Below are 23,719 nucleotides of genomic sequence, written 5' to 3'. Positions count from 1 at the left end.
AAAGTTAAATACTTTGAATATTCGACCATTCGATAATCAAAGTACTGTCTCTTTAAAAAAAACTTTGACTTCAATACTTTGCCAAATTAAACCTGCCGAAGTGCTATGTTAAGCCTATGGGGACCATCTAGAGCAGTTTTTTGAAGTTGAAGAAAAATCGTTCAATTGATCGCTGAAATCCTTCAAATCGTTCGATTTGAACGATTTAATCGTTCAATTTTACTTCGACCGCGGAATAGCCAAATTCAATGAAAAAAAGTTTGAATTCGATATTCGAAGTATTTTAATTTGATGGTCGAATTTCGAAGTATTTTCAAAATTCGACCCTTGATAAATCTGCCCCTAGATTTAAAAATATTTGAAGTATTTCATAGTTCTTGCATGAAGTGCTGAAAGAACTTTTTATGGTGTATGGGTTTTTTCTTGAATAATCAGAGCTATTGTAAGGAGAAGGTGGGTATCAAATCATCTGTGCATTGAAAAATCCTATCTAATGAACCCAGCATATTTTGTGCTGTGCAAAAAAATAACCGCAACCAGATACAACACAACTTGGCAGGTATCGCTGTTTAAAGGGACAGTTCAGGATAAAAATAGAAACTAATATAGTTAGTTAGCGAAAAATGTCATGTATAAAGGCTGCAGTGACTGGATGTCTAACATAATAGCCAGAACACTACTTCCTGCTTTGCAGCTCTCTAACTCTGAGTTAGTCAGTGACTTGAAGGGGGCCACATGGGACTTAACTGTTCAGTGAGATCCTCAGCATTCAGCTCAGATTCAAAAGCAACAATTATGATCCATGTGGCCCTCCTTCAAGTCACTGATTGGTTACTGCCTAGTAACCAATCAGTGGAAACCAAGAGAGCTGCAAAGCAGGAAGTAGTGTTCTGTTATGTTAGACATCCAGTCCCTCCAGCCTTTATACATTACATTTTTGGCTAACTAACTATATTAGAAACATTTTTTATTTTGCAAAGCCTTTCTATTTACCTAGTTTTTATTTTTATATTTTCATTAGGAGTACTTCTCAAGCTGTGTATGCATTTTCAGAGAGAGAAAATATGGCGCTCATCCACTGCATTTTTTACAAGGTTGTTTCAAAAGAATTACACAAGGTCTGAAGTAGTGTAAAATAACTGTCAAAGACAGCGTTTGGGTGGCATAAAATAAAACACCTTGCAAATTCAACATTTATTTTACACAGCTTTTTACACTGTTTTTACTGTGTTTTTTTTATGCAGCATGATAACTAGGCCACTAAATATAAGCTTTCTAAAGAGAATTAAAAAATCTAAACCATTTATGAAACAACCATGTTACTCTTCAGTATCTCTTCATGCAGGAATTAGAGTTACATTTTGATTGACATTTATATCAGATACATTGGCTTAACTGCATTCATATATAAAAGGTTCAGGGGGCATATATAAACAAGAGTAAGGCAAATCACTAATTAAACTACTCTGTAAAAATAGGAGCATGGTTGTCTCTGATCCTATTATTATTCTGTTAGCCCTGTTTGTTAAATTATTGTCAGGCCCCTGTTTGTAATAAATGAACGTAAAATGTTGCCTAACTTGCTGGTGTTATATAAATACATTATGGGGTGTTTTTTCTGTGCAGAAAATAGAATTATTTGAATATGTTAACAGATGAACTTACCTTCTGCATGTGATAGTTGTGTATGTTCAGGACCACAGAAAAAAAAAAAGATTAAAAAAAAAAAGATTAGTAGTCGCAGCAATTGTATGAGATTTAATTCAAATTCTAAACTTATGGAAGTAGCCTGGAGTTTTCAGATGTAGGATCTTGTGGATGCGTCATTTTTAAGTACATTAAATGTCACTGAAGGTACAGATGCAAAAATATACACAATCAATGGGATCTGTATAATGGTTATTGGTGGAATTAAAGTGTGCAAAATTGGCATTTTCTAGAGACTATTATTACCTGGCAAATGCTGGCATGAGAATTTGGCAGGCGATTTACATTTAAGCCTAAGGAGGGCTTTGGTTCAGCATTTTCTGGGCTATTAAATATGCGCCTTTTAAAGTTTTAATTTTAATTGTTTCCCCCTCCAAAGGTGCAGACTAATTAAAACCCCATGCTGCTGGGAGGGAAATAACACAATTTGTTCTAGGAAAAAAAACTTGGAATGTGGCTGGCTATATTTCCTCACACACATGAGCTTAAAGGAGAAGGAAAGGCTAAAATTAAATAAGCTTTATCAGAATGGTCTATATAAATATACCAGTAAACCCTCAAAGTAATGCTGCTCTGAGTCCTCTGTCAAAAGAAACATGGCATTTATTTCCTTTTATTGCATATACATGGGCTTCTGTATCAGACTTCCTGTTTTCAGCATAAACCTCCAGGGCAGGGCTTGAGCATGCTCAGTTTGCTCCTCTCCCCCTCCCTCCTCCCACACCTGCTGTAATCTGAGCTCAGAGCTGTAAGTGAGCAGGGAGAGACTCAGGAGGCAGGAAGTGAAGTCACACCAAGCTTAGATGGCAGCTTCTATCCTAAACAGAGACAGTGTCTAGAGCTGTTTACTCAGGTATGGTAAAGCATTCTGCAGAATAAATATAGTGTTCTAGCTTGCACTATTGTGGCTAATCTGTTGGCAATAAACCGTCTTGGAGCTTTCCTTCTCCTTTAATGAAAAAGCCTCCCTGCTTGCTCAATATGCACATGTGTGTGATGTCATGAACAGACATTGGGAACATTAAGTTTTATTTGAATGATTGTGTCCCAGAATGACAGCCAGCACTAGGAACTCCTTTATCTCCAGTTGGGGAAACACCTTGGCCCGACAGATGCCCTTTAAAGGGCAGAAACTGGTCCTTTGTGTAATGAATATTAAACATAGATTAAACCTGTATAAAGCCCATTTGTGACTCTTTAAATAACAAGAGCATAAAATTATTGCTTCTATAAAAAGGTTTCAAGAGTACATTTATTTGTAGGAGCTGGTTGAACCACTTATTTCAGTTTCAGTATTCATTGAGAATGGCAACCCACCTGACAAGGACATCAACATATTATTCATAATGTACAGCCACGTGCACTTCCGAGGAAACAGCTTCCAAAAGGGAAAATACAAGATAAATTAGTAAACCGTTGGCAGACCATTTTATTGTAATAATTGTAATCAGACCTAAAGACTGAGTTCAATAACGCATAAATTTATCATGGTCCTAGGCAAAGGAATACAGTTATACTCTGACCTCCCCTCAAAGTGCTTTGTATTATTCTGGGCCAAACAAAAATTTACACCAGCGTAACTTGAGAGTGTCCCCTGAACATGTTCAAGTGATATAATGACAAAACAGAGAAGCTCGGCCCAGCACAGGTTTTTTTGGGTTATTAGCCCAAATGAAAGGAGCAATAGAGAGACGGCCATACTGTCAGAAATGGTTACTGCTTTAGCAGTATAATTTAACTAAACAGTGTTGACTCTGAGAAATCTCATAATCACCTGCTCCATTGTGGCCTCATGTAGTTCATTAAGATTTAATGTGTAAATTCCATCTTCACTGCCAAAAATAATGTACTGATCTGCAAGCAGAAAATTTCCAGTCATTAGATTGTTGCGCTGCACACAAACGCCATCGCTAGCATGTAGTCAGATACATCTATTTATACTGATGTCAGATGCTATAAATGTATTATTTTAACAAATAATTTGGGTACTTTAGATCTTGTATGTATGGTGCACTAAATGGGACAGAATTGTGGGTCTACGTTAGTGATGTGCGGGCCGACCCGATACCCGCGGGTTTAGCAGGGGGTCGGGCGGGTTCGGGTCGACATCGCAGTGCTCCTCGCGGAGCATCCGACTTCCGGTTTTATAGTCTTGTGTCTGCTCGCCCCCGCCCCTTTTGTGATGTAATCGGTGGGGCGGGTCTATGGAAGGACCCCGGAAGTGGGTGGGCGCGGGAAGTAGCAGGGAAACCCTGACCCGCACATCACTATTCTACGTTGACTTGGGTTATGAAGAAAGTTTGAGTTCTTCAAAAAAAAAAAAAAAAAAAAAAAAGGCTTTTTTTGGTGTTGTAGGTGCACTTGCTGCTCTAATTGTACCAAAGGGGAATTTGTCTATCATATATACACCAATAAGGATTTGTGAACACTATATCTGTGCAACCACATAAGGAAAATGATTCATCAACAATTTTTTAGAAAAATACTTTAGAGGGGTGGTTCACCTTTTAGTTAACTTTTAGTATGTTATAGTATGGCTAATTCTGAGCAACTTGTCAATCGGCCTTCATTTTTTCTTGTTTATAGTTTTTGAATGATTTGCTTCAGACTTTTTACAGCTTTCAAAAGGGAGTCACTGACTCCATCTCAAAAAACAAATGCTGTGTAAGGCTACAATGGTAGTGTTATTGCTACTTTTTATTACTCATCTTTCTATTCAGGCCTCTCCCATTCATATTCAAGTCTCTTATTGATATCAATGCATGGTTGCTAGGGTCATTTGGACCCTAGTAACCAGATTGCTGAAATTGCAAACTGGAGAGCTGCTGAATAAAAAGCTAAATAACTCAAAAACCACAAATGATAAAAAATGAAAACCAAGTACAAATTCTCTCAGAACATCGCTCTCTACATCATACTAAAAGTTAGTTCAAAGGTGAACAACACCTTTAAGTAATGTTTTTAGGTTTGTCGCTTATAAACATGAGGATTAACAAGAAAGTGTATTTTCAAATAATTCTTTAATATGGCTATTACAAATACATATCTTTTGTAACATGAATATAAGAATATCCTTGTTGGCGAGATGTTATGTTTTTTTTACCTCTAGGGGTCATTGTTTACCAGGCTACAAATTGTGATACTGAGCATGTGTTATTAGCTTGATAAAAGGCCAGATTTGCCCTGGTGCCAAGATGTAACACTGAAGCCATCGACATGGTGCCAGGCCCGGACTGGCAATCTGTGGGTTCTGGCAAATGCCAGAGGGGCTGCCACAAGATGCCATAGAAAGTCACTATTTAATGGGCTGGTGGGGAGCAGATTGGGCCTCACTTTTCGTGTAATGCCAGGGCCTATTTTGACTGCCAGTCCAGACCTGCATGGTGCTCACACTGTCCAAAGTTGTGGAAAGTAGATCACCTGTGGAAATATGACTATGGGGGGACATGCACCCACTGTACAGATTTTATGTAGAAAGGTGTAGATTACAGGAATATTTCTGTTGATCCAATGTGCCACACAAAAGTACTGCATGGCAGTAATAAGGCAGAGACAGATTGTGTGAAAACATGTAAATACAAATGTGTTTGAGTAAAAATTGAATTGGCAGACCCCAAGGTATTTTTACACCCTCCGGCCTGCTTGTGGGCTCCACAGATGGCTGTGTATAAACTCAACATATTCATAAGATACAACTTATGAACGGCTACTGGTTTGATGTTAGTGCAGGCTGTATTTAAAGAAAAATTTTTTTCTAAAACAGTTAACAGAAGCGGATATGGTGAATTTCATGAATTGAAGAAATTTGGTGTAAACTAGGGATGCACCGAATCCACTATTTTGGATTCGGCAGAACCCCTGAATACATCCCAAAAGATTTGGCTGAATACGGAACCGAATCCAAATCCTAATTAGCATATACAAATTAGGGGAGGGAAGGGGAAAACATTTTTTTGTGACAAAAAGTCACACAATTTCCCTCCTCGCCTCTAATTTGCATATGCAAATTAGGATTTGGATTCGGTTCGGCCTGGCAGAAGGATTCGGCCGAATCCGAATCCTGCTGAAAAATGTCAAATCCCGAACCGAATCCTGGATTCGGTGCATTCCTAGTGTAAACTACTGTGACAATCACTTGCAATTTTGGATCAGTGTCCCAACACATACCCCATATGTAATAAACATCACTAAGTTTGCCCAGGAGCAGTAACCCATAGCAACCAATAAGATGTTTACTTTTAAACAGGTGACCAGTAAATGCTACCTGCTGATTGGTTTGTATAGTTTACTGCCCTTGGGCAAACTTAGTGCCTTTTACATAACTCCGAAAATGTTTTGTTGGCTTCAAGCTTCAAGGAGATGGAGATTGTTGGTCTAGCTCGAATACATGGTTCAAAAATCAGAGGGCACATATGTAGCTTTTGAAGTCAGATATGATGAGATAAAATTGATTTAGAGATAGCTGTACCATGCTGTGTTGTGTAATTTGATAGCGGAAGCTTTCAGGGACAATCAGTGGCGTAACTATATATATTACTGGGCCCCACAGCAAATTATTTTTCATGCTCTCAAAATGTCTAGATGTTGGCCTGTATAAATAAACGTCATTGCTGGTATTGGCATGTAAGTCATTACTTATGCAGACTGTACACTGAATGCCTTTCGGTATTGTTAATTGTTTATAAAAAACAATTTCTTGTTTTTATGTAAAAAAACAATAAAAATACTTTACAAAAATAAACTTTACTTATGAACAGAGTGCCTCTTTTATATGTGTACAGTTCATGATATTGACTACACCAATTAACAAGGCAGTGACTGAACTTTCTCCTCGTTTGCATACCTTTGGTTTCTGGGTGTATCCAGGATGTTGCACAGTTTATTTTCAATGGACAGCCATCAAACACTTTGGAGAAACACGCTCCCATCTGTAAATTGATGAAGTCTTAATAAATATATAGCGATAAAGTCTATGGACAATATTTTCATTTGATATATGAAATATAAACACGGCATTACTATTGGATATTAACATTATTACGTCCATAATATCACTGATATTACACCAGATAATCAACCTTTCTTGAACATTCTCAAATTAATACTTTTTGACCTGCTACAAATTCCTAAAGATCTTCAGTGTTTTATCCACTGTATTTATACATTCTTCTACTGGAACACTGCATTAAAGGGGTAGTTCACCTTTAAGTTAACTTTTAATATGTTATAGAATGGCCAATTCTAAGAAACTTGTTAGTTGGTCTTCATTATTTATTTTCAATAGTTTTAGAATTATTTGCCTTTTTCTTCTGACTCTTTCCAGCTTTCAAATGGGCGTCGCTGACCCCATCTAAAAACCAAATGCTCTGTAAGGCTACAAATGTAATGTTATTGCTACTTTTTTAGTTCTCATCTTTCTAGTAAGGTCCTCTCATATTCATATTCCAGTCTCTCTTTAAAATCAATGAATGTTTGCTAGGTTAATTTAGACCATAATTACCAGATTGCTTGAAATGCAAATTGAAGAGCTGTTGAATAAAATGCTAAATAACGCAAGAACCTTAAATAATAAAAAATGAAATCCAATTGCAAAATGTCTCAGAATGTCACCCTCTAAATCATACTAAAAGTTATTTTAAAGGTGAACAACCCCTTTAACATTATAATATAAAACATTAACTATACCCCAACATGTATATAATTTTATTTTGTTCTCACCATGGAGACCCAGCAAGTATAAGGAATCTGTAAACCCATGGAATCATTTTCAGCCCCCCCCCTAATAAAAATGTTATGCGAGAGCTCATCTGTTGACCAACTCCCTGACCCCATGCACCAGTGCTATTCCACCTTTTTACATATAGTAGGCCAATTATTTCCAGAGCCATGTGCTAAAATGCCAATATCACATAAAGAAATGTATTCGGCCCTAGAGAAGAACAGGGGCCATAACAATCTCTTCGAGGGATCTCTCCAACCGGCCTCCAGTAGGACAGTTGCTTGCATTAAAAATTAAGAGTCGGGAAGCAACATTCATGTGATTTAAAAACATAAATACAGCAAGTTCAGGATGTGCTCTCTGTGTTGGGGTTATTAACCAATTTTCTATGTGTATATTGTGAGTGGGTCCCTAAGCTCAGTAAGTGACAGCAGCACAGAGCATGTGCAGTGAATCAGCAGAAAAGAAGATGAGGAGCTACTGGGGCATCTTTGGAGACACAGATCTTTAGGCTATGGGCACATGCGGATTTTAACTGTGGTCTGCAGCGTGGTTTTTAAAAAGCTGGCTGCTGCGCAAATACGCTAGCGTAATATGCCAGTGCTTGAAACCACTAGCGCATTTACGTAGCGGTCGGCTTTTTTAAACAACCATGCCGATAATCCGCACGTGTGTCCATATCCTTACTAAACGGCTGTGCTTGCCTGCGGCTGGTACAGAAGCAAAAAACATAATGTACAACTTTTCTACCTACTTCTTTACTTAAGCTTTAGTTCTCCTAAGGAACAGTTAAGTCAAAAATGAAAGTGAAGTGTTGTTAACCCAACACTGGTAAAACTGTTTGCTTCAAAAACACTAATATAGTTAATATTAATATTAATATGGGGCAGCCATTCAAGCAGAAAAATGAGGAAAAGGCACAGGATCCACATCAGATAAGCTCTTAAGAATACAATGACATCTGTTTAAGTACTAAATTCATTGTATTCTATATATTTTATCTGCTTTATAACCTGGGTCATTTAGCCTATTTCAAGTTGAACCCCCCCCCAAATTCACAGCACTACTGTAGTGTTTCTAAAGTAAACAAACCAGTTTTATCAGTGCAGAGCAACAGTATATTATATTTTAATTACTTTAAATGCTTTTATTTGTTGGTGCTATTTTATGATCATTTGCTACAATTACATGTCTGAATGTTACCTTAAAGACATATCAGTGCTACTCACCAGTACTTTTGGAGTGGGTGGTAAACCATTTATTTCAGATTTCTAGGAGAGAGAGAGAAAGTAGAATTATGTGCAGATTGTAAAAATATAAAATAATTCAAAGCTAGTGTGCAAAAATATAAAATAATGTAAAACTATCTATGCCGTCTATGTATACTATAAAATCATTGACCAGCTAACTATATGATAGCTACTACTTCCAAATATCAATGTAAACTAAATATACAATGTACAGATAAATAGAAGATTTCTATAACAATTAACTGCCAATATCCATAATAAAAACACTTTATTAAAAATCAGATTTGATTAATTGTAGAAAACACAAATGTTACCTTATTTATTAAAGAAAAAATCAGAATATAATTGAAAAAGTATACATTTTGGCTAGGACAGCTACCATTGACCAATACATGAGCTAGCAAGCTTTTAGATGTTCGAGGTTTTACATTTGAGTTTTTTAATGTTTTTTTGTGCTTAATAAATATAAATATGTGTTTTAAACCATTATTCACATTCATGATTTTTAGTGCAATAAATTCAAGTTGTGAAAAAAAAAAATTCTAACATTGATGAATAAGGTGCGTCACCAGTTTTCAAATTTCAAAATTAAAAAAACAAACTCAGTAATCCAGGTGCAGAATTTGCTACATTAGTTGATACATTTCTCATCAGTATCTTTGAAATATTAGCAACAATTGTATCAATTCTAACAACTCCTCTAATGAAACTCATGGATTCTGCTCAGCAGGGCCAAAGATAAGAAATGTATCAACTAATGTATCATTTAGAACATTTAGTCAAGTAATACAAATATAATATAAATAAGCTTCTGTGTAGCAATGGGGGCAGCTATTCAAAGGCTCAGGTTACATAGAAGATAGTGGATAAGCTCTGTAGAACATAATGGTTATCTGTTATCCACTATTTAACCTGTGCCATATAGCCCTTTTTCAATTTCTGCCACTGCCATAGCAGCTTGTTTATATGAACTATAGTAGTGTTTCTTAAACAAACACACCCGTTTTACCAGCGCAGGGCAACAGTACATTATATTTTTATTACTTTAATCACTTTAATTTTTTGGTGTTACTGGTCCTTTAAGGATGTATGCAGACGGGAAACCAAACTTGAATGCTTCATCCTTGAAAAGGATAAAGAATTTATATTGCAAAATGGTTCCACATGTTCTGCCTATTAGTGGTGCCACATAATGAGATACATACAGGAAAATCCTTCTTTTCTTTCTTCTGTGGAAGCTGCGGTTTGCCTCCTTCTCCTACTGGGCTGCGCACTGGACTGTCCCCATTACCTGAAGCACATAAATTCAACATTTGATTTTACATTGTGAGGATTTAAAGCTGCGTTAAATGAAAAAGCAGAAAACCGCACAATTATGATGTCCTTCAGATCAAGGAAAAATGACTGAAGCCAAACAGGAGACCATGTGACCAGCTGGAATGGAATATTTTTTATAAAATAACATATACTATAGAAATATTGTAATATTCACAAAAATGGAAGTAAAATGATGTTAAACAAAAAGTGTTGGATTGCTGCTCAATAATACTGCCATTAGATGTAACGCATATGCTGGTCTTGAAAGGTATTTATTCTAACTATAAAGTCAGCCAAACAGCAGTTAACTGGGCAATGGGGCAAAAGATTGCCTACCTAATTGGGGGCAAAAGCTGGCCATAGACTCAAAGATTTGCTCGTTTGGCGACATCACCAAACGAGCGGATCGTGGCCAGATATCGATCGGGAAGACCCGTCGGAAGCCCCCATACACGGGCTGTCAAATTGGTCCAAACGACTGATATCGGCAGCTTTATCTGCCCGTGTATGGCCACCTTTAATCAGATACAGAGCAGACAGGTAGGGAAATACAGATAGCTGAGAACTGCATTGGGCTTTGGTTATGGTCTTTTCCTAACAGTTCTGTGCAGGTTTCCCTGTGTGAGAAGCAGTGGCGTCACAAGATGTTACTGGACCCCCCACAAATTTTAGGACCCCCACATATCCAGAGGTTGCCCTGTTTTGCCAATATATATTGAAATTGCTCAATAATTAGGGCCTCATAGGGCCCCCTATACCCCCAGGGCCCCCTCTGCAGTATCGGGTCTACCTCCTTTGTAGTTATGCCATGGTGAGATCTAAGGGCAAAACAAACATCTACTTGAAGTTTCTCTATACTTGTGAATATTACAACATATAAGAGCAACTCATATTTTAAGGGTTTTCCATTCCAATAGCTACCAATATAAATAAATGAATAACATAAAGAGAAAGTTCAACTTAAAATTAACATCAATTATCTTTTCGATAGTAAGTATTCTGACTCTGCAACTGGTCCTTTTCATTGCGTTTCTCCAGGTGGTATGTGGGGAAAAAAGACAAATAAGATGGACTCTGAGGCTGTTAGTCTTATAATTGCATTATTTAACTGATCTAGACAGAGTATACATTAACTACTAATATCATGTCTAGCCTGAATAATCTTTTAGTTTTAGGTTGCCAAGTCAGCACAACCTGAGGCAACCATAAAGGGCAGTTACAGTGCCAGATATCAAGACACTAAAATGACCTAAAACAACAGCAATGCCAGTTTTTTGTGGCCCTTTCAAGCTAACGTCTTTATTTAAAGGGGAACTATCGCGAAAATGAAAAATTAATATAAGCTTTATCGTACTGAAATAAGAAACTTTCTTAATATAATTGATTACAAATTCTGTACTTTCTTAAATAATCAAGCTCATCTTCACTATTCCTCTCTCAGCATCTGTTTCTCCTCATTCTGCCTTCATTCAGGAGTTGGGTGTCAGATGAATGATCCAATATTGTAGGGGTGCTCCTTTTGCCTAGATGTATTAGAGCTCACTCTATTAAAATCCCCAGGAATCATGTCTCTCTACATGCAGAATTTTGTTAGATTTTGCTTGTACTGAAATCAGTTATTTGAGTGAGCTCTAATACATCTGCTAGGACAGGAAGCCCCCCTATAAGATATATTGGATCTGTCAATGATTATCGGACACCCAACTCCTGCATGAAGAGAAACAGATGCTGAGAGAGGGATAGTGAACATAAACTTGATTATTTCAGAAACGGTAGAGAATTTTTAACTGATTGTATTTAGACAGTTTCTTATTTCAGTATGATAAAGCCTATATTAATTTTTCATTTTCACGATAATTCCCCTTTAAGACAGACACTTACCCCCTTTTTTGCTGATAAACCTTTGTTTTTGTTGTAAACCTTTATTTCGTTATAAATATTAATTTTAAAGGTGAACTTCTCTTCTAAATGAGTAAAGCAGAAAAGTGACATATAAAGGGCACAGTCTAGAAAACCTTGCTGCATGGAATGACCCCGGGAATTTGTTATCACCACAGGCTGGTAAGCAGGGAGAGATATGGCAGAAATATTTCACAGGAATAAGCTGAATTTTCCACCTCAAAAATATTCACTGCTATTAAAGCTGTATTTAAAAGAGAAAATAATAATTTGGTGAGCATGGAACACTTTCAAACACCAAAGTCATTTGTAGTGCAGTTTTGAAAGAACCCATATTTCAACATATATTAAGATACGCTTTTAAAGCAGTGCAGTCCAACTTCTTATTTGTAGTGGGATATTTACTATACTGTACATTCTGGAACAACTTCCGGCAGCAGTGCACTGGCATGCTATATTTATTTGCAGTTACAGTATATTGTACAGATGCCTTCTGGAATCTCAAATTACTATATAAGGAAAGATGATTATATTGCTATTTGCATTGTTGCATTTGATATTGTTGAATTAAAATGTCACATGCTTCATATTTCATGAATATTCTAAAACTTAGCGTTTAAAAAGCAGCAATATTTTCAGACGTTTTTGGAAAATTCTGGTTATGTCTTTTTTGCTCAATTACAGACTTGATGCAAGGTGACAAAAGCAAGCAGGGCAAAGCTGATAATGAAACTCCAGGTATCACTGCATCACACACTTCCAGACTCGCTGAAGAAACTGTTATTTCTTTTCAAGACCTAAATGCAGGCCGTTAAAAAAAATAAAAGAATGGCAAATTCCCCAGCTAGTTTTTCATTTACAGTTCTTAGTTTTGCAGAATTGTGGACAATGCCATGCTTTGAAATTATTCAAACCATGGCTAAACACCCTAAAACAACCCTTAAAGTGATATCGACACATTCCTGTAAAAATCATAGGCTCCCCTAGCCCCGCGAACCTTCGTTAACCTGACCCTCTGACACAGCTAACTGATCTTCCACATTGCTTCAGTGACACTGTACTGGGGGCAGAGCGATCCTTCCATAGGCTGCAGTCCTTTTTTCAATTGTAATTAGCCTAGGTAAGAATTTGAATGCATTACATCAGCCTTACAACACACTTAAAGGGATACTGTCATGGGAAAAACATTTTTTTCAAAACACATCAGTTAATAGTGCTGCTCCAGCAGAATTCTGCACTGAAATCCATTTCTCAAAAGAGCAAACAGATTTTTTTTATATTCAGTTTTGAAATCTGACATGAGGCTAGACATTTTGTCAATTTCCCAGCTGCCCCTAGTCATGTAACTTGTGCCTGCACTTTAGGAGAGAAATGCTTTCTGGCAGGCTGCTGTTTTTCCTTCTCAATGTAACTGAATGTGTCTCAGTGAGACATGGGTTTTTACTATTGAGTGTTGTTCTTAGATCTACCAGGCAGCTGTTGTCTTGTGTTAGGGAGCTGTTATCTGGTTACCTCCCCATTGTTCTTTTGTTTCACTGCTGGGGGAAAAGGGAGGGGGGTAATATCGCTCCAACTTGCAGTACAGCAGTAAAGAGTGATTGAAGTTTGTCAGAGCACAAGTCACATGACTTGGGGCAGCTGGGAAATTGACAATATTTCTAGCCCCATGTCTGATTTCAAAATTGAATATAAAAAAATCTGTTAGCTCTTTTGAGAAATGGATTTCAGTGCAGAATTCTGCTGGAGCAGCGCTTTTAACTGATTCATTTTGAAAAAAATGTTTTTTCCCAAGACAGTATCCCTTTAATTGAACACCAATAATTTGGAAAGAAAATGGTAAAAACGTCTTTTACCAATAAAAAGGACTAAACATTATAAACCTTTCCCACTCTTATATAAACCTTAATGATAGTCTTTTAACTCCCACCCCAGCAACTAGTATTTGAAGAAGCATTTGAAATATTTCCTGTGTAAAGTGTGTAGTCAAAGTTATTACACCGGAGCCCATTTATCAGCTGCTAATAATAAAATGCTGCTTTACCACCTTGGGTAAGAGTGCTGCAGAAGCGCCAAAGATCTCCCTGCTTCTGCAGTGCATTATTTACCCATGTCACAGTTCTTATTGCCATATAGTCCAGGGCTGCTGATGCTGCTTGTGAGAACATTATGGGGAAGTGTTCTCTGATAACCACAACCTGGGCTGCTCTGTCTCCTGTGAAATTGTGGAGCTCTGTTTTCCTGATGTTTGATGGTGCTGGATCGTTCGCTGTCATCTATAGGCTCATCTGGGCAGCTGTTCATTCTCACAGGCTGCAAGATATAAAAAAAGAAAACGTGTGAATGATATATTTGCCCTTTGCTATTCTAGATCTTCCAGGTATAATGCAGAATTAGTGCAGTTTTTCCCAACACCGCTTCCACCATTTCCCAACAGACAGATGCACTGGTTACTTGTAGTTTATAAAAGATGATGGGTTATAGGTTCTCAATCTTCAAATTTAATCTGCACAGTACTTAGAACTTGTGACGAAAGTTTTTTTTAAATTGTACAAGCATTTGGTATAATGTACAAAGGAAAGACATAACATATAGGTCATTGGGAATTGCTTGTTTTCTTTGTAACTTGTCTGGACAAATCTAGTTGGACTGTGTCTGACCAACTTCAATAACATAGATAGATTAAAAGGTTTTGACTATTTAGATTGTTCCTGGCTATTCTTATGGAATTTATGCTTAATTTGGCTAAAGATTTGGAGGAGGATTCTACATTTACCTGAAAGTTATACAATGTAGATGTAGTAAACTCTTAGAAATCTTTGTGCAGAAAACAGAAGGAGCCAGATTATTAATGTGAAGTAATCACAGTAGTAGGATTACACAACTGAACATGTGATAATTCAATTAACACTATTGGAAAATAGCATTTTTCTTTACATACGTATAAGTGTTCTGGAAGAGTACAAGGTAATACCTTGGGGGGTAGAGGTGGTGGTACAGCTTTTTTCATTGTAGAACTTGAAAAAAAAAAACAATTGTTAAATATGTGGATATGGCAAGTCTTTAATCAATGTTAATAAATGCATGATATACAAAAATTATACACAAGATATTTTGTATATATGTAAAGCTTGCTACTAGTCTGCAGTCAAGTTATGTCGTGTGCAAACTGTGTTAATATTTACAGTATTCACATTATCTATTGCTGTACATTACACAGAATGGTCTTCATATCATCTTATGGCACCCATCATGCCTCGGCTTCATTAAAATGTTAGGTAGTTCTAATATGTACCCTCATATCCATTACTTCTTGAGGATATATGCAAGCAGTTTACTTTTTTAGTCCACAAACTAAAATCATAAGGTTGGGAGGACAAGTATTTAATTAGCCAGAAAAAGTCTACATATAGATCTGCACAAAATTAGAATCGTAATGTAACTTAATGAAATAAAACAAAGGAGAAGGAATAGCATTTTACAATTGGGGGTGCCAAAAGTTAGGTACCCCAAAGTGACTAATTTTACTTACCTGACACCCCGGGTTGGTGCTCCAATCAGCTGAAAACCGCACAGGCTCGGGGTTTTTCTAGTGAGCACCACAGAGAGATCCTCTTCCTGCTTCATTGGTTTTCAAATTTTCCAGGGCAGACGCATGCGCAGTAGAGCGAAATATTCGGCTTTTTTATTAAAGTACGGCTCTCCACTCTACTGCGCAACTGTGAGAAGACCCGAAGGAGCAGGAAGAGGATCTTTCCATGGTGGTCACTAGAAGAACCCCGGGCTGGTGAGGTTTTCTGCTGATAGGAGCACCGGCCAGGGGTGTCAGGTAAGTAAAAGTAACCACTTGGGGGTGCCCAACATTTGGTACCCCCAAGTGTAAAATGCTATTCCTTCTCCTTTAAAGAGAAGTAAGTAAAGCTACATTCCTTAAAAAGTAATACTCAGCAAAATATGATCAGATATTTAAAAGGCTAATAAAGCTCTAGTAAAAAAAATGTAAGTAGCCAAGTTCTGTTAAATGAAACTACCTGCATTTCTATTCATTTTACTCACTCATTGCTGGCACCATTGGTAAATGGGCTCCACTGAGATCCAAAATCATCCTCTCTGCTGCAACCCTGAAATAAATAAGTTGCAGGTCAGACTGCTGTATGATCAAGTGCAGGTGAGTTAGCATGTTGCCACACCTCATATGTGTCTTAAAATGACAAATTATGGTTCTGAGTTGCACGCTGATAAAAAGAAGCTTTATTGGTGTGTTACTGCAGCATTCTGTGAGCTCACAAATATAGAGGGACATTATCTCCAGAATTTAAGAATTGTGCCAGCTGCTGAGCATGAGTTATAGGACAGATTCTATGTTGGTATCCAAACATGACAACAACAATGAAAAAAGAATGAAATGCGACTCGTCTCAATTACAGGAAATCACAATTACATGTACCCTCAAATATTTCAGTGTTGTGCAGATGATTTATAAAAACCAGTCAAGCAAAATGCACAATCATTACACTGAATTCACTGACGGCAATTGCATTTTACAATTCAGTCAACACCTTCTATACCAGCATTTCTAGAAAGATGTTAGCAGTGACCCTAGCAACTATAAACTATACTTAACATATTAGGGATACACCCGAATCCCCCAAATCCTTCACTAAAGATTCAGTCGAATACCGAACCGAATCCGAACCCTAATTTGCATATGCAAATTAAGGATGGGAAGGGGGAAACTTTTTTACTTCCTTGTTTTGTAACAAAAACTCACGAGATTTCCCTCCCCGCCACTAATTTGCATATGCAAATTAGGATTCGGATTCAGTTCGGCTGAGCAGAAGGATTCGGCCGAATCCAAATCCTGCTGAAAAAGGCAGAATCCTGGATTCGGTGCATCCCTAAAACATATCCATTTAATGACATTTAAACCACGTCCTGGTTGCTAGCATCATTGGCTCTAGTGACCCATTTAGAAATCTAAACAACAAAAAAAACGACAGGAAAAGACTGCAACATAGTTAGCACTAATTTGTGTACTGGGCTGCTTTAAAAATATTAGTGCCATGTGACAGCAGAAATACACATTTGAATGCAGCAGCTGCTTCCTATGCTCTTGCATTGAGGCAGACAGGATGTCTGAATAAAATAAACGAAATAATGCCAAAAACATCACTACTATGCATATTAGAAAGGTTAACCATACTTACCATTTCCTCATTGGCTTCTGTCTCCTTTCTAAGAGGAGGCTCAAACTGCAGCTTGTCAACTAGGGAGAAATAAGGAGTTACTAAATATGAGATGAGAAATATGAGATTTACATTGTAGCCGGCGGGAGCCAGTTCGGGGAGATTAGTCGGCCGCGAAGAATAGGAGATTTGTCTAATCTCCCTGAATCTGACTGTGTGTCTCTGCCTTTAATGTGATCAGTATCACGGCTGAGCAACAAGTCAGAGCTTGGTATAAATAAAGGAGAACTCTACCTCCCACAAACAAGTCCCCCCATTGCTCTCCACCAGATCCCCTCCCTGCTCCTTCCCCACAGAGTCCACAGCATTAAAAAAAGTGTCCATTTGTGAACCAGACATATAGATGCAGAGTGGAACAGAGGAGTAAACAGGTGCCACTTTATGATTCTCTATTCGTTTGGAAACAAGCTTACAGGTCTATGCACAGTCGGAGCTAATCTGGGACTTACTACAACCTTTCATGCTCCTGTAGGCTCCGTCCAATTGCGAATTGACAGAAGAAGACCCAAAGTTACAGAAGATGGCGCCTCTGATATCAGCTACGCAACTTTACATTTTTATGTAAGGTTCACAAATTTCTGTTTGGGGGGTAGTTCAACTTTAATTTATATTTAAACTTTTCAGTGTACATTACAGGACAATGCAATATATGCACAGTTACATGTTAATGCATAATTTAGATTGTTATACTTCAGAAAAAGTAGTTCCCAAAACGAAAAAATGTATTACAATTGGACATTATTTATTATGCGGATAGTATACTTCTTCTCTATGTATTGCAACTCAAGGTGGCCATACTCATCATGCATTTAACCTGCCAACTCTCTTCTTCAATCAGACCAGGCCATCAACTTGGTCTGTATGCTAAAATGGCTGTAGTGGGATTGGGAAGTGGGGAAGCAGATATTTTTTCCTCTGCTGGCTCACTTTTATTATGGGTAGAAAAACTGGTTGGGATTAACTGTAATAAAAAAGGCTTTAATTTTCACTATTCTACTCTGGTAAATGCCACAATATAACAAGAACTATAGATCTTTGTAATTAAAAAAAATCTAAATGCAGATCTGATACTGGTAAAGATTGTCCAATATAAATAAACTAGTAGTTTGCCCCAGGAGGTTATGAAAAAGATCTGCATTCTTTTAGTTCCAATCCCCCTCCTTGCTGCACAAGTGTTCTTTTTAGGACATGCATTGCTTGTAATGGTTTATGAAGCTGACATGAGTGAGCAGAATATATTATAGTTAAATATGACGAATTTAACCAAAAGGAGACTATTATACAAAGGTTTTATTGTTCTTCAATTGTTTAAGAAGCACTTCTTCAAAAGTGGTTCAAAGCCACTGAACAGACATAGTATGACAATAGCATTGCTATAGTTTGTTCTGTAGCTGTAAGACTTACAGTTCAGTTCAGAGGCTGTCCTTTCAGCTCTTGCAGCTTTGCTTGTGGAACGTATGGTATGTCGAACCATGGCGAGAGGCTGCAGATACATAAAATGAGTCCCTAGTGAAGTGATAAATACTATGCAGTTTTATTAATCCTTTGTTGCTTAGCACAGACACAAAAATTTGCTTTTCAAAATATGACATTTTCAGTGATTTTCTACATTTACTGGGCTCGAAATTTTCAGTTTTGGGACAGTTTTTTTCTTGAGAACAGACGTCTTAACTAAATTAAGGATAAGAGAAGTAGATGGATTTTCAGTTCTGCCCTTCATTTAACATAATTTACACAACTATTATCTGCTAGAAGTGAATGTTATTATATATTAACACTTATATATTTTATGGTAAAGCATCTGTATAACTTTAGAAGCCTGTCCTGCCCCCTTTTTTGTTTTTTTACATATAAATCCTTGCCCTTTCCCCTTCACTTCACTATATGCAGGCTTTATCTGATATGACCTCAAAATATAGCTGTGGTTTTAAACATGGAGGGGCACCCAGAAATGTATCACATGTAAATTACAGTCACAGTTTGTAAAATAAACATGTAACTAATCAAACCAGCACTATTTGCATTTTATGGCTAGCAATTTTAATAAGGAATTAATCTTAGTTAGGGGCTGGGTGAAACTTGACACTGTCCATTCAACCTAAAATTTTCACTCTCTAAACCGGACCATTGGTTTACTTATAAAATTTAACAAAGCAAATTATTGTATGGTTTTTGGTACGCATGTGTTAGGGCAGACAATCCATTTTGATATTTCTGTATCATGATAATGGATAGTTTTGTTAATCAGACAGTTTGAAATTGAATCACTTCCATTCAGTCGGCTATGAGGGTGGTCCAACACCATTAGATTTATATGACACCATTAGATATATACTATATATATATATTTGCAGAGACACACACTCAGATTCGGAGAGACTAGTCGACCATCAACAAATCTCCTCTTCTTCTGGGCGACTAATCTCCCCTAACTGCCTCCCACCTTAGGGCGGCTTTGGAAAAAGAAGTGATCCGTGTGCCATCCGGCCGGTGATTTAGATTCTAGCCGGCGGGAGGCAGTTCGGGGAGATTAGTCGCCCCCAAAGAAAAGGCGATTTATCGCCGGGCAACTAATTCCCCCCGAATCTGAGTGTGTGTTTCTGCCCTTACTGTAATTCTAACTATGCTGATCACTCCCAGAACTTGATAAAGCCCACCTGCATTGCTTGCCGATTTCCTACCTTGCACTTTAGTCACCACTACAAAAGGCACCACTTTCAAGAAAGATGGAACGGTAGAGCAATACAAAGGTTAATTTTGTGCCTCTGATAGTAATAATATGTTGAGGTCCATCTCATGTTTAACATGAGAGTGTGCAGATTCATTTTAACAAGACTTTTTACAGTATAAAGGCAAGTGTAAAACTCTCACCTCAGGATCATCGTCATCAGGCTCACTGTAATGGTGATGACTGTCAGGATTGTTAAACTTGTCCAGAAGCTCTTGTGCAACAAACCTTGAGAGGCCTGGCTGTATTACAAATTGATGCTGAAAGAATAATTACAAATGATGAAGTGCAGTATCATCAAGTTGTGTAACTTCTGTACACGTCAGTCCTTCACATGAAGCATTACTTGGAAGCAACCAGAATGCTTGAAGCTGAAATAATATCTCCACAATTGCATGTACTGTATTTTCCACATCTCAACACTATAGAATCTACAGTCATGCTTGAAAGTTTGTAAACCATTAAAAATCTCCTATATTTTTATATGAATGTGACCTGAAACAAATGAAACAAAAATTATTAAATTAGATCCGTTCAAGGTTACAAGACTATCTCTAAAGAGTCTGAACTCCACCGATAGACAGTCAGACAGATTGTGTACAAATGGGGAATTCACAAGTCACCCTACCCAGAAATGGTTGACCATCAAAGATAACTCCAACTGTAAGCCATCTAATAGTCATAGAGGTTGCAAAGGAACCCAAGGTAACGTCTAAGCAACTGAAGGTCTATCTCACATTGGCGAATGCTGATGCTCCTGAGTCCACCATCAGGAGATAACTCCAACTGCAAGGCACCTAATAGTACCAGAAGTTACAAAGGAAGTTAGGGTAACTTCTAAGATACTGAAGGCTTGTCACACATTGGAGGATGTTGATGTTCATGAGTCCACCATCAGGAGAACACTGAACAGCGTTGGCTTGTATGGCAGGGTAGCAAGGAGAAAGCCACTGCTCTCCCCAAAATATATTCCTGACTGTCTACAGTTGTGGACAAACCAGAATGATACTGTAAGAATATTTTGTGGATGGATGAAGAGAAAATAAAATATTTTGGCTTAAATGGGGAGTGTTACATTTGGAGAAAGAAAAACACTGCATTCAGTGTAAGAACCATATCCCATCTGTGAAACATGGTGATGGGAGTGTTCTGATTTGGGCCTGTTTTGCTGCATCTGGGCCTGGACGGCTTGCCATCATTGATGGAACAATGAATAACAGAGATTTCAATGGAATAATTCTATACCCAAAGAAAATGTCAGGACATCTGTCCATAAATTGAATCTCTAGAGACAGTGGGTCATAGAGCAAGACAAAGATCCTAAACAGACAAGTCGTTCTACCAAAGAATGGTTAAGAAGTATAAAGTGAATGTTCTGGAATTGCCAAGTCAAAGTTCTGACCTTAAAAGGGGAACTAAAGTCTAAAATAGAGTAATGTTATAAATGCTGTATTTTGTATACTAAATATAAACATGAACTTACTGCACCAGAAGCTTAAACAAATGATTTATGTTCTCAAAGTTTGACGCAGGGGCCTGTCATCTTGTAACTATGTTAAACATCTTTGCAAGACCAAGACTACGCACATGCTAAGTGTGCTCTGGGCTTCTGTTGGAAGGGTTAAATTTAGGGATTGTCATAAATTATCAAAACAGCACAAGCTAGTGATATCTGCCATAGAAGCCGATACAGCAAGACTGATTAATAATCAGAATATACAGGCTGCACTGGGTCTAAAGATACAAATCTCTTTACGGTCGCTGGTTGCTCTACTGGGAAACAAACAAAGCTGCTCGAGTTGTGGGAAATAACATGGGGGGCCATTTGAAAGTATAATTGTCCCCCAGCAGAGCAGTTAGGGACTGTCTGAAGTTTCTTATCTGCAGCAGTCAGAGTAAGTTAAACGAAGGGGGAATTTCACTGTATACAATTCAGTTTCTTATAAAAAAAACGGTACACATTTTTTAATTTAAAGGGATACTGTCATGGGAAAAAACATTTTTTTCAAAATGAATCAGTTAATAGTGCTGCTCCAGCAGACTTCTGTACTAAAATCCATTTCTCAAAAGAGCAAACAGATTTTTTTATATTCAATTTTGAAATCTGACATGGGGCTAGACATATTGCCAATTTCCCAGCTGCCCCAAGTCATGTGACTTGTGCTCTGATAAACTTCAATCACTCTTTACTGCTGTACTGCAAGTTGGAGTGATATCACCCCCTCCCTTTTTCCCCTCAGCAGCAAACAAAAGAACAATGGGAAGGTAATAAGATAACAGCTCCCTAACACAAGATAACAGCTGTCTGGTAGCTCTGACAGCACTCAATAGTAAAAACCCATGTCCCACTGAGACACATTCAGTTACATTGAGAAGGAAAAACAGCAGCCTGCCAGAAAGCATTTCTCTCCTAAAGTGCAGGCACAAGTCACATGACCAGGGGCAGCTGGGAAATTGACAAAATGTCTAGCCCCATGTCAAATTTCAAAATTGAATATAAAAAAATCGGTTTGCTCTTTTGAGAAATCAATTTCAGTGCAGAATTCTGCTGGAGCAGCACTATTAACTGATGCGTTTTGGGGGGAAAAAAATTCCCATGACAGTATCCCTTTAAGTATATTGGAGATAAAATTCTTTTTCATTTAAAAAAGTAAAAATTGGATTTTATTTTTTTTCCTTTACATCCCCTTTAATCCAACTGAAATGTTGCGGTTCATGTGAGGAAACCCACCAACAGAGCTGAAGCTGTTCTGTTTCTCTGAATCAATGTGCAGGACTGATCAACAGTTCCCACAAATGTTTAGTTGCAGTTATTGCTGCACAAGGAGGTCACACCAAATACCAAGTGATAGTAAGTGAAAACTGATTGACTTACTTTTGCCACACGCAGACATGTTATTGGATCATTTTATCAATAAATAAATGACAGAATATAATATTTTTTGTTTCATTTGTTTAAATAGGTTTTTTTCCTCTACTTTTTAGGACTTGTTTGAAAAGCACATGATGTTTTAAGTCACATTCATATAAAAATATAGAACATGTTAAATGGTTCACAAAGCTTCAGTCTTTAATTAATTTACCTATAAAAATTCCACAACATCCACAACATACTGGCATCAAAATTATTAACAGTTTTCCTAATGAGTGAGAATATAATTTTAAGCAAAATTTGATAAATTTAGAGCAATTTCAAATTAGTAAAAAATTCATAATGGAAATTTGCTCACAATTACATTTTTTTTTTTTTGTCTCACAGACCATTAATTTTATTTATGAGACCGAACTTGCTTATATGGGGAACTTTAAATCAGCTTTGCTTACAGTGAGTAGTCGCTCTGCAGGTGGCCTTTTCTTTGGATTCTTGATTAAAGACACTTTGACAAAGTTATGAAAGTTTGGTGACCTAGAGATAGAATAAAAATATTTAGAGTAACCTTCACTTCACAGGAAACAGGTAGAGGAAAGGAATGCATACCTAAATCAAATTGCACAATAACGATATTCTAGAAAATAACATGCCCATAATATTTTCACAATTGTTGGCACATCTGGGAAACACATGTCAAAACTGATGAATATATATATATATTTGCTTCTTTTACTAGCTCTATCATTTATCTAAGGGAGGCCAGAAGCAAGTTTAGCTACTCTCCTTTGATAAACTTGAAAACATAGAAAACAATTGTAACTTTCAAACAAAGGTCCCTTTTCAGATAACACTCAGATTAATTGAGTCAAACTAGTAGGTGCTAAAATGCTATAAAATAAAAGGTAATATTAACTTTACATAATTCATTAGAGAAAAAGATTTATTACATTTAACTGCATTGCTATAGAACATTTTATTACAGAA

At 37.2% G+C, this 23,719-nt stretch overlaps 1 protein-coding gene across 3 annotated transcripts in view; it reads right to left on the bottom strand.

The window, feature by feature from the left end:
• map4k5.S (mitogen-activated protein kinase kinase kinase kinase 5 S homeolog) overlaps positions 1 to 23,719 on the bottom strand; it is a 93,267-nt gene that overhangs the window by 18,266 nt on the left and 51,282 nt on the right. For 2 of the 3 annotated variants that reach the window (XM_041574261.1, XM_041574262.1), the window contains 13 exons: positions 23,188 to 23,269; positions 20,007 to 20,123; positions 18,540 to 18,618; positions 17,097 to 17,155; positions 15,946 to 16,010; positions 14,864 to 14,906; positions 13,998 to 14,202; positions 9,882 to 9,967; positions 8,656 to 8,697; positions 6,551 to 6,635; positions 3,482 to 3,561; positions 3,025 to 3,085; positions 1,666 to 1,668 (listed from right to left, as the gene is read on the bottom strand). In XM_041574261.1, coding sequence (XP_041430195.1) covers positions 1,666 to 1,668; positions 3,025 to 3,085; positions 3,482 to 3,561; positions 6,551 to 6,635; positions 8,656 to 8,697; positions 9,882 to 9,967; positions 13,998 to 14,202; positions 14,864 to 14,906; positions 15,946 to 16,010; positions 17,097 to 17,155; positions 18,540 to 18,618; positions 20,007 to 20,123; positions 23,188 to 23,269 — 1,007 coding nt within the window. 3 annotated transcript variants of the gene reach the window in all.

Source organism: Xenopus laevis, chromosome 8S (assembly GCF_017654675.1).
Source record: "Xenopus laevis strain J_2021 chromosome 8S, Xenopus_laevis_v10.1, whole genome shotgun sequence".
Taxonomy (NCBI): Eukaryota; Metazoa; Chordata; class Amphibia; order Anura; family Pipidae; genus Xenopus; species Xenopus laevis.
The sequence above is the reverse complement of the archived record's forward strand: the minus strand, read 5'-3'. Positions and strand labels throughout refer to the sequence as shown.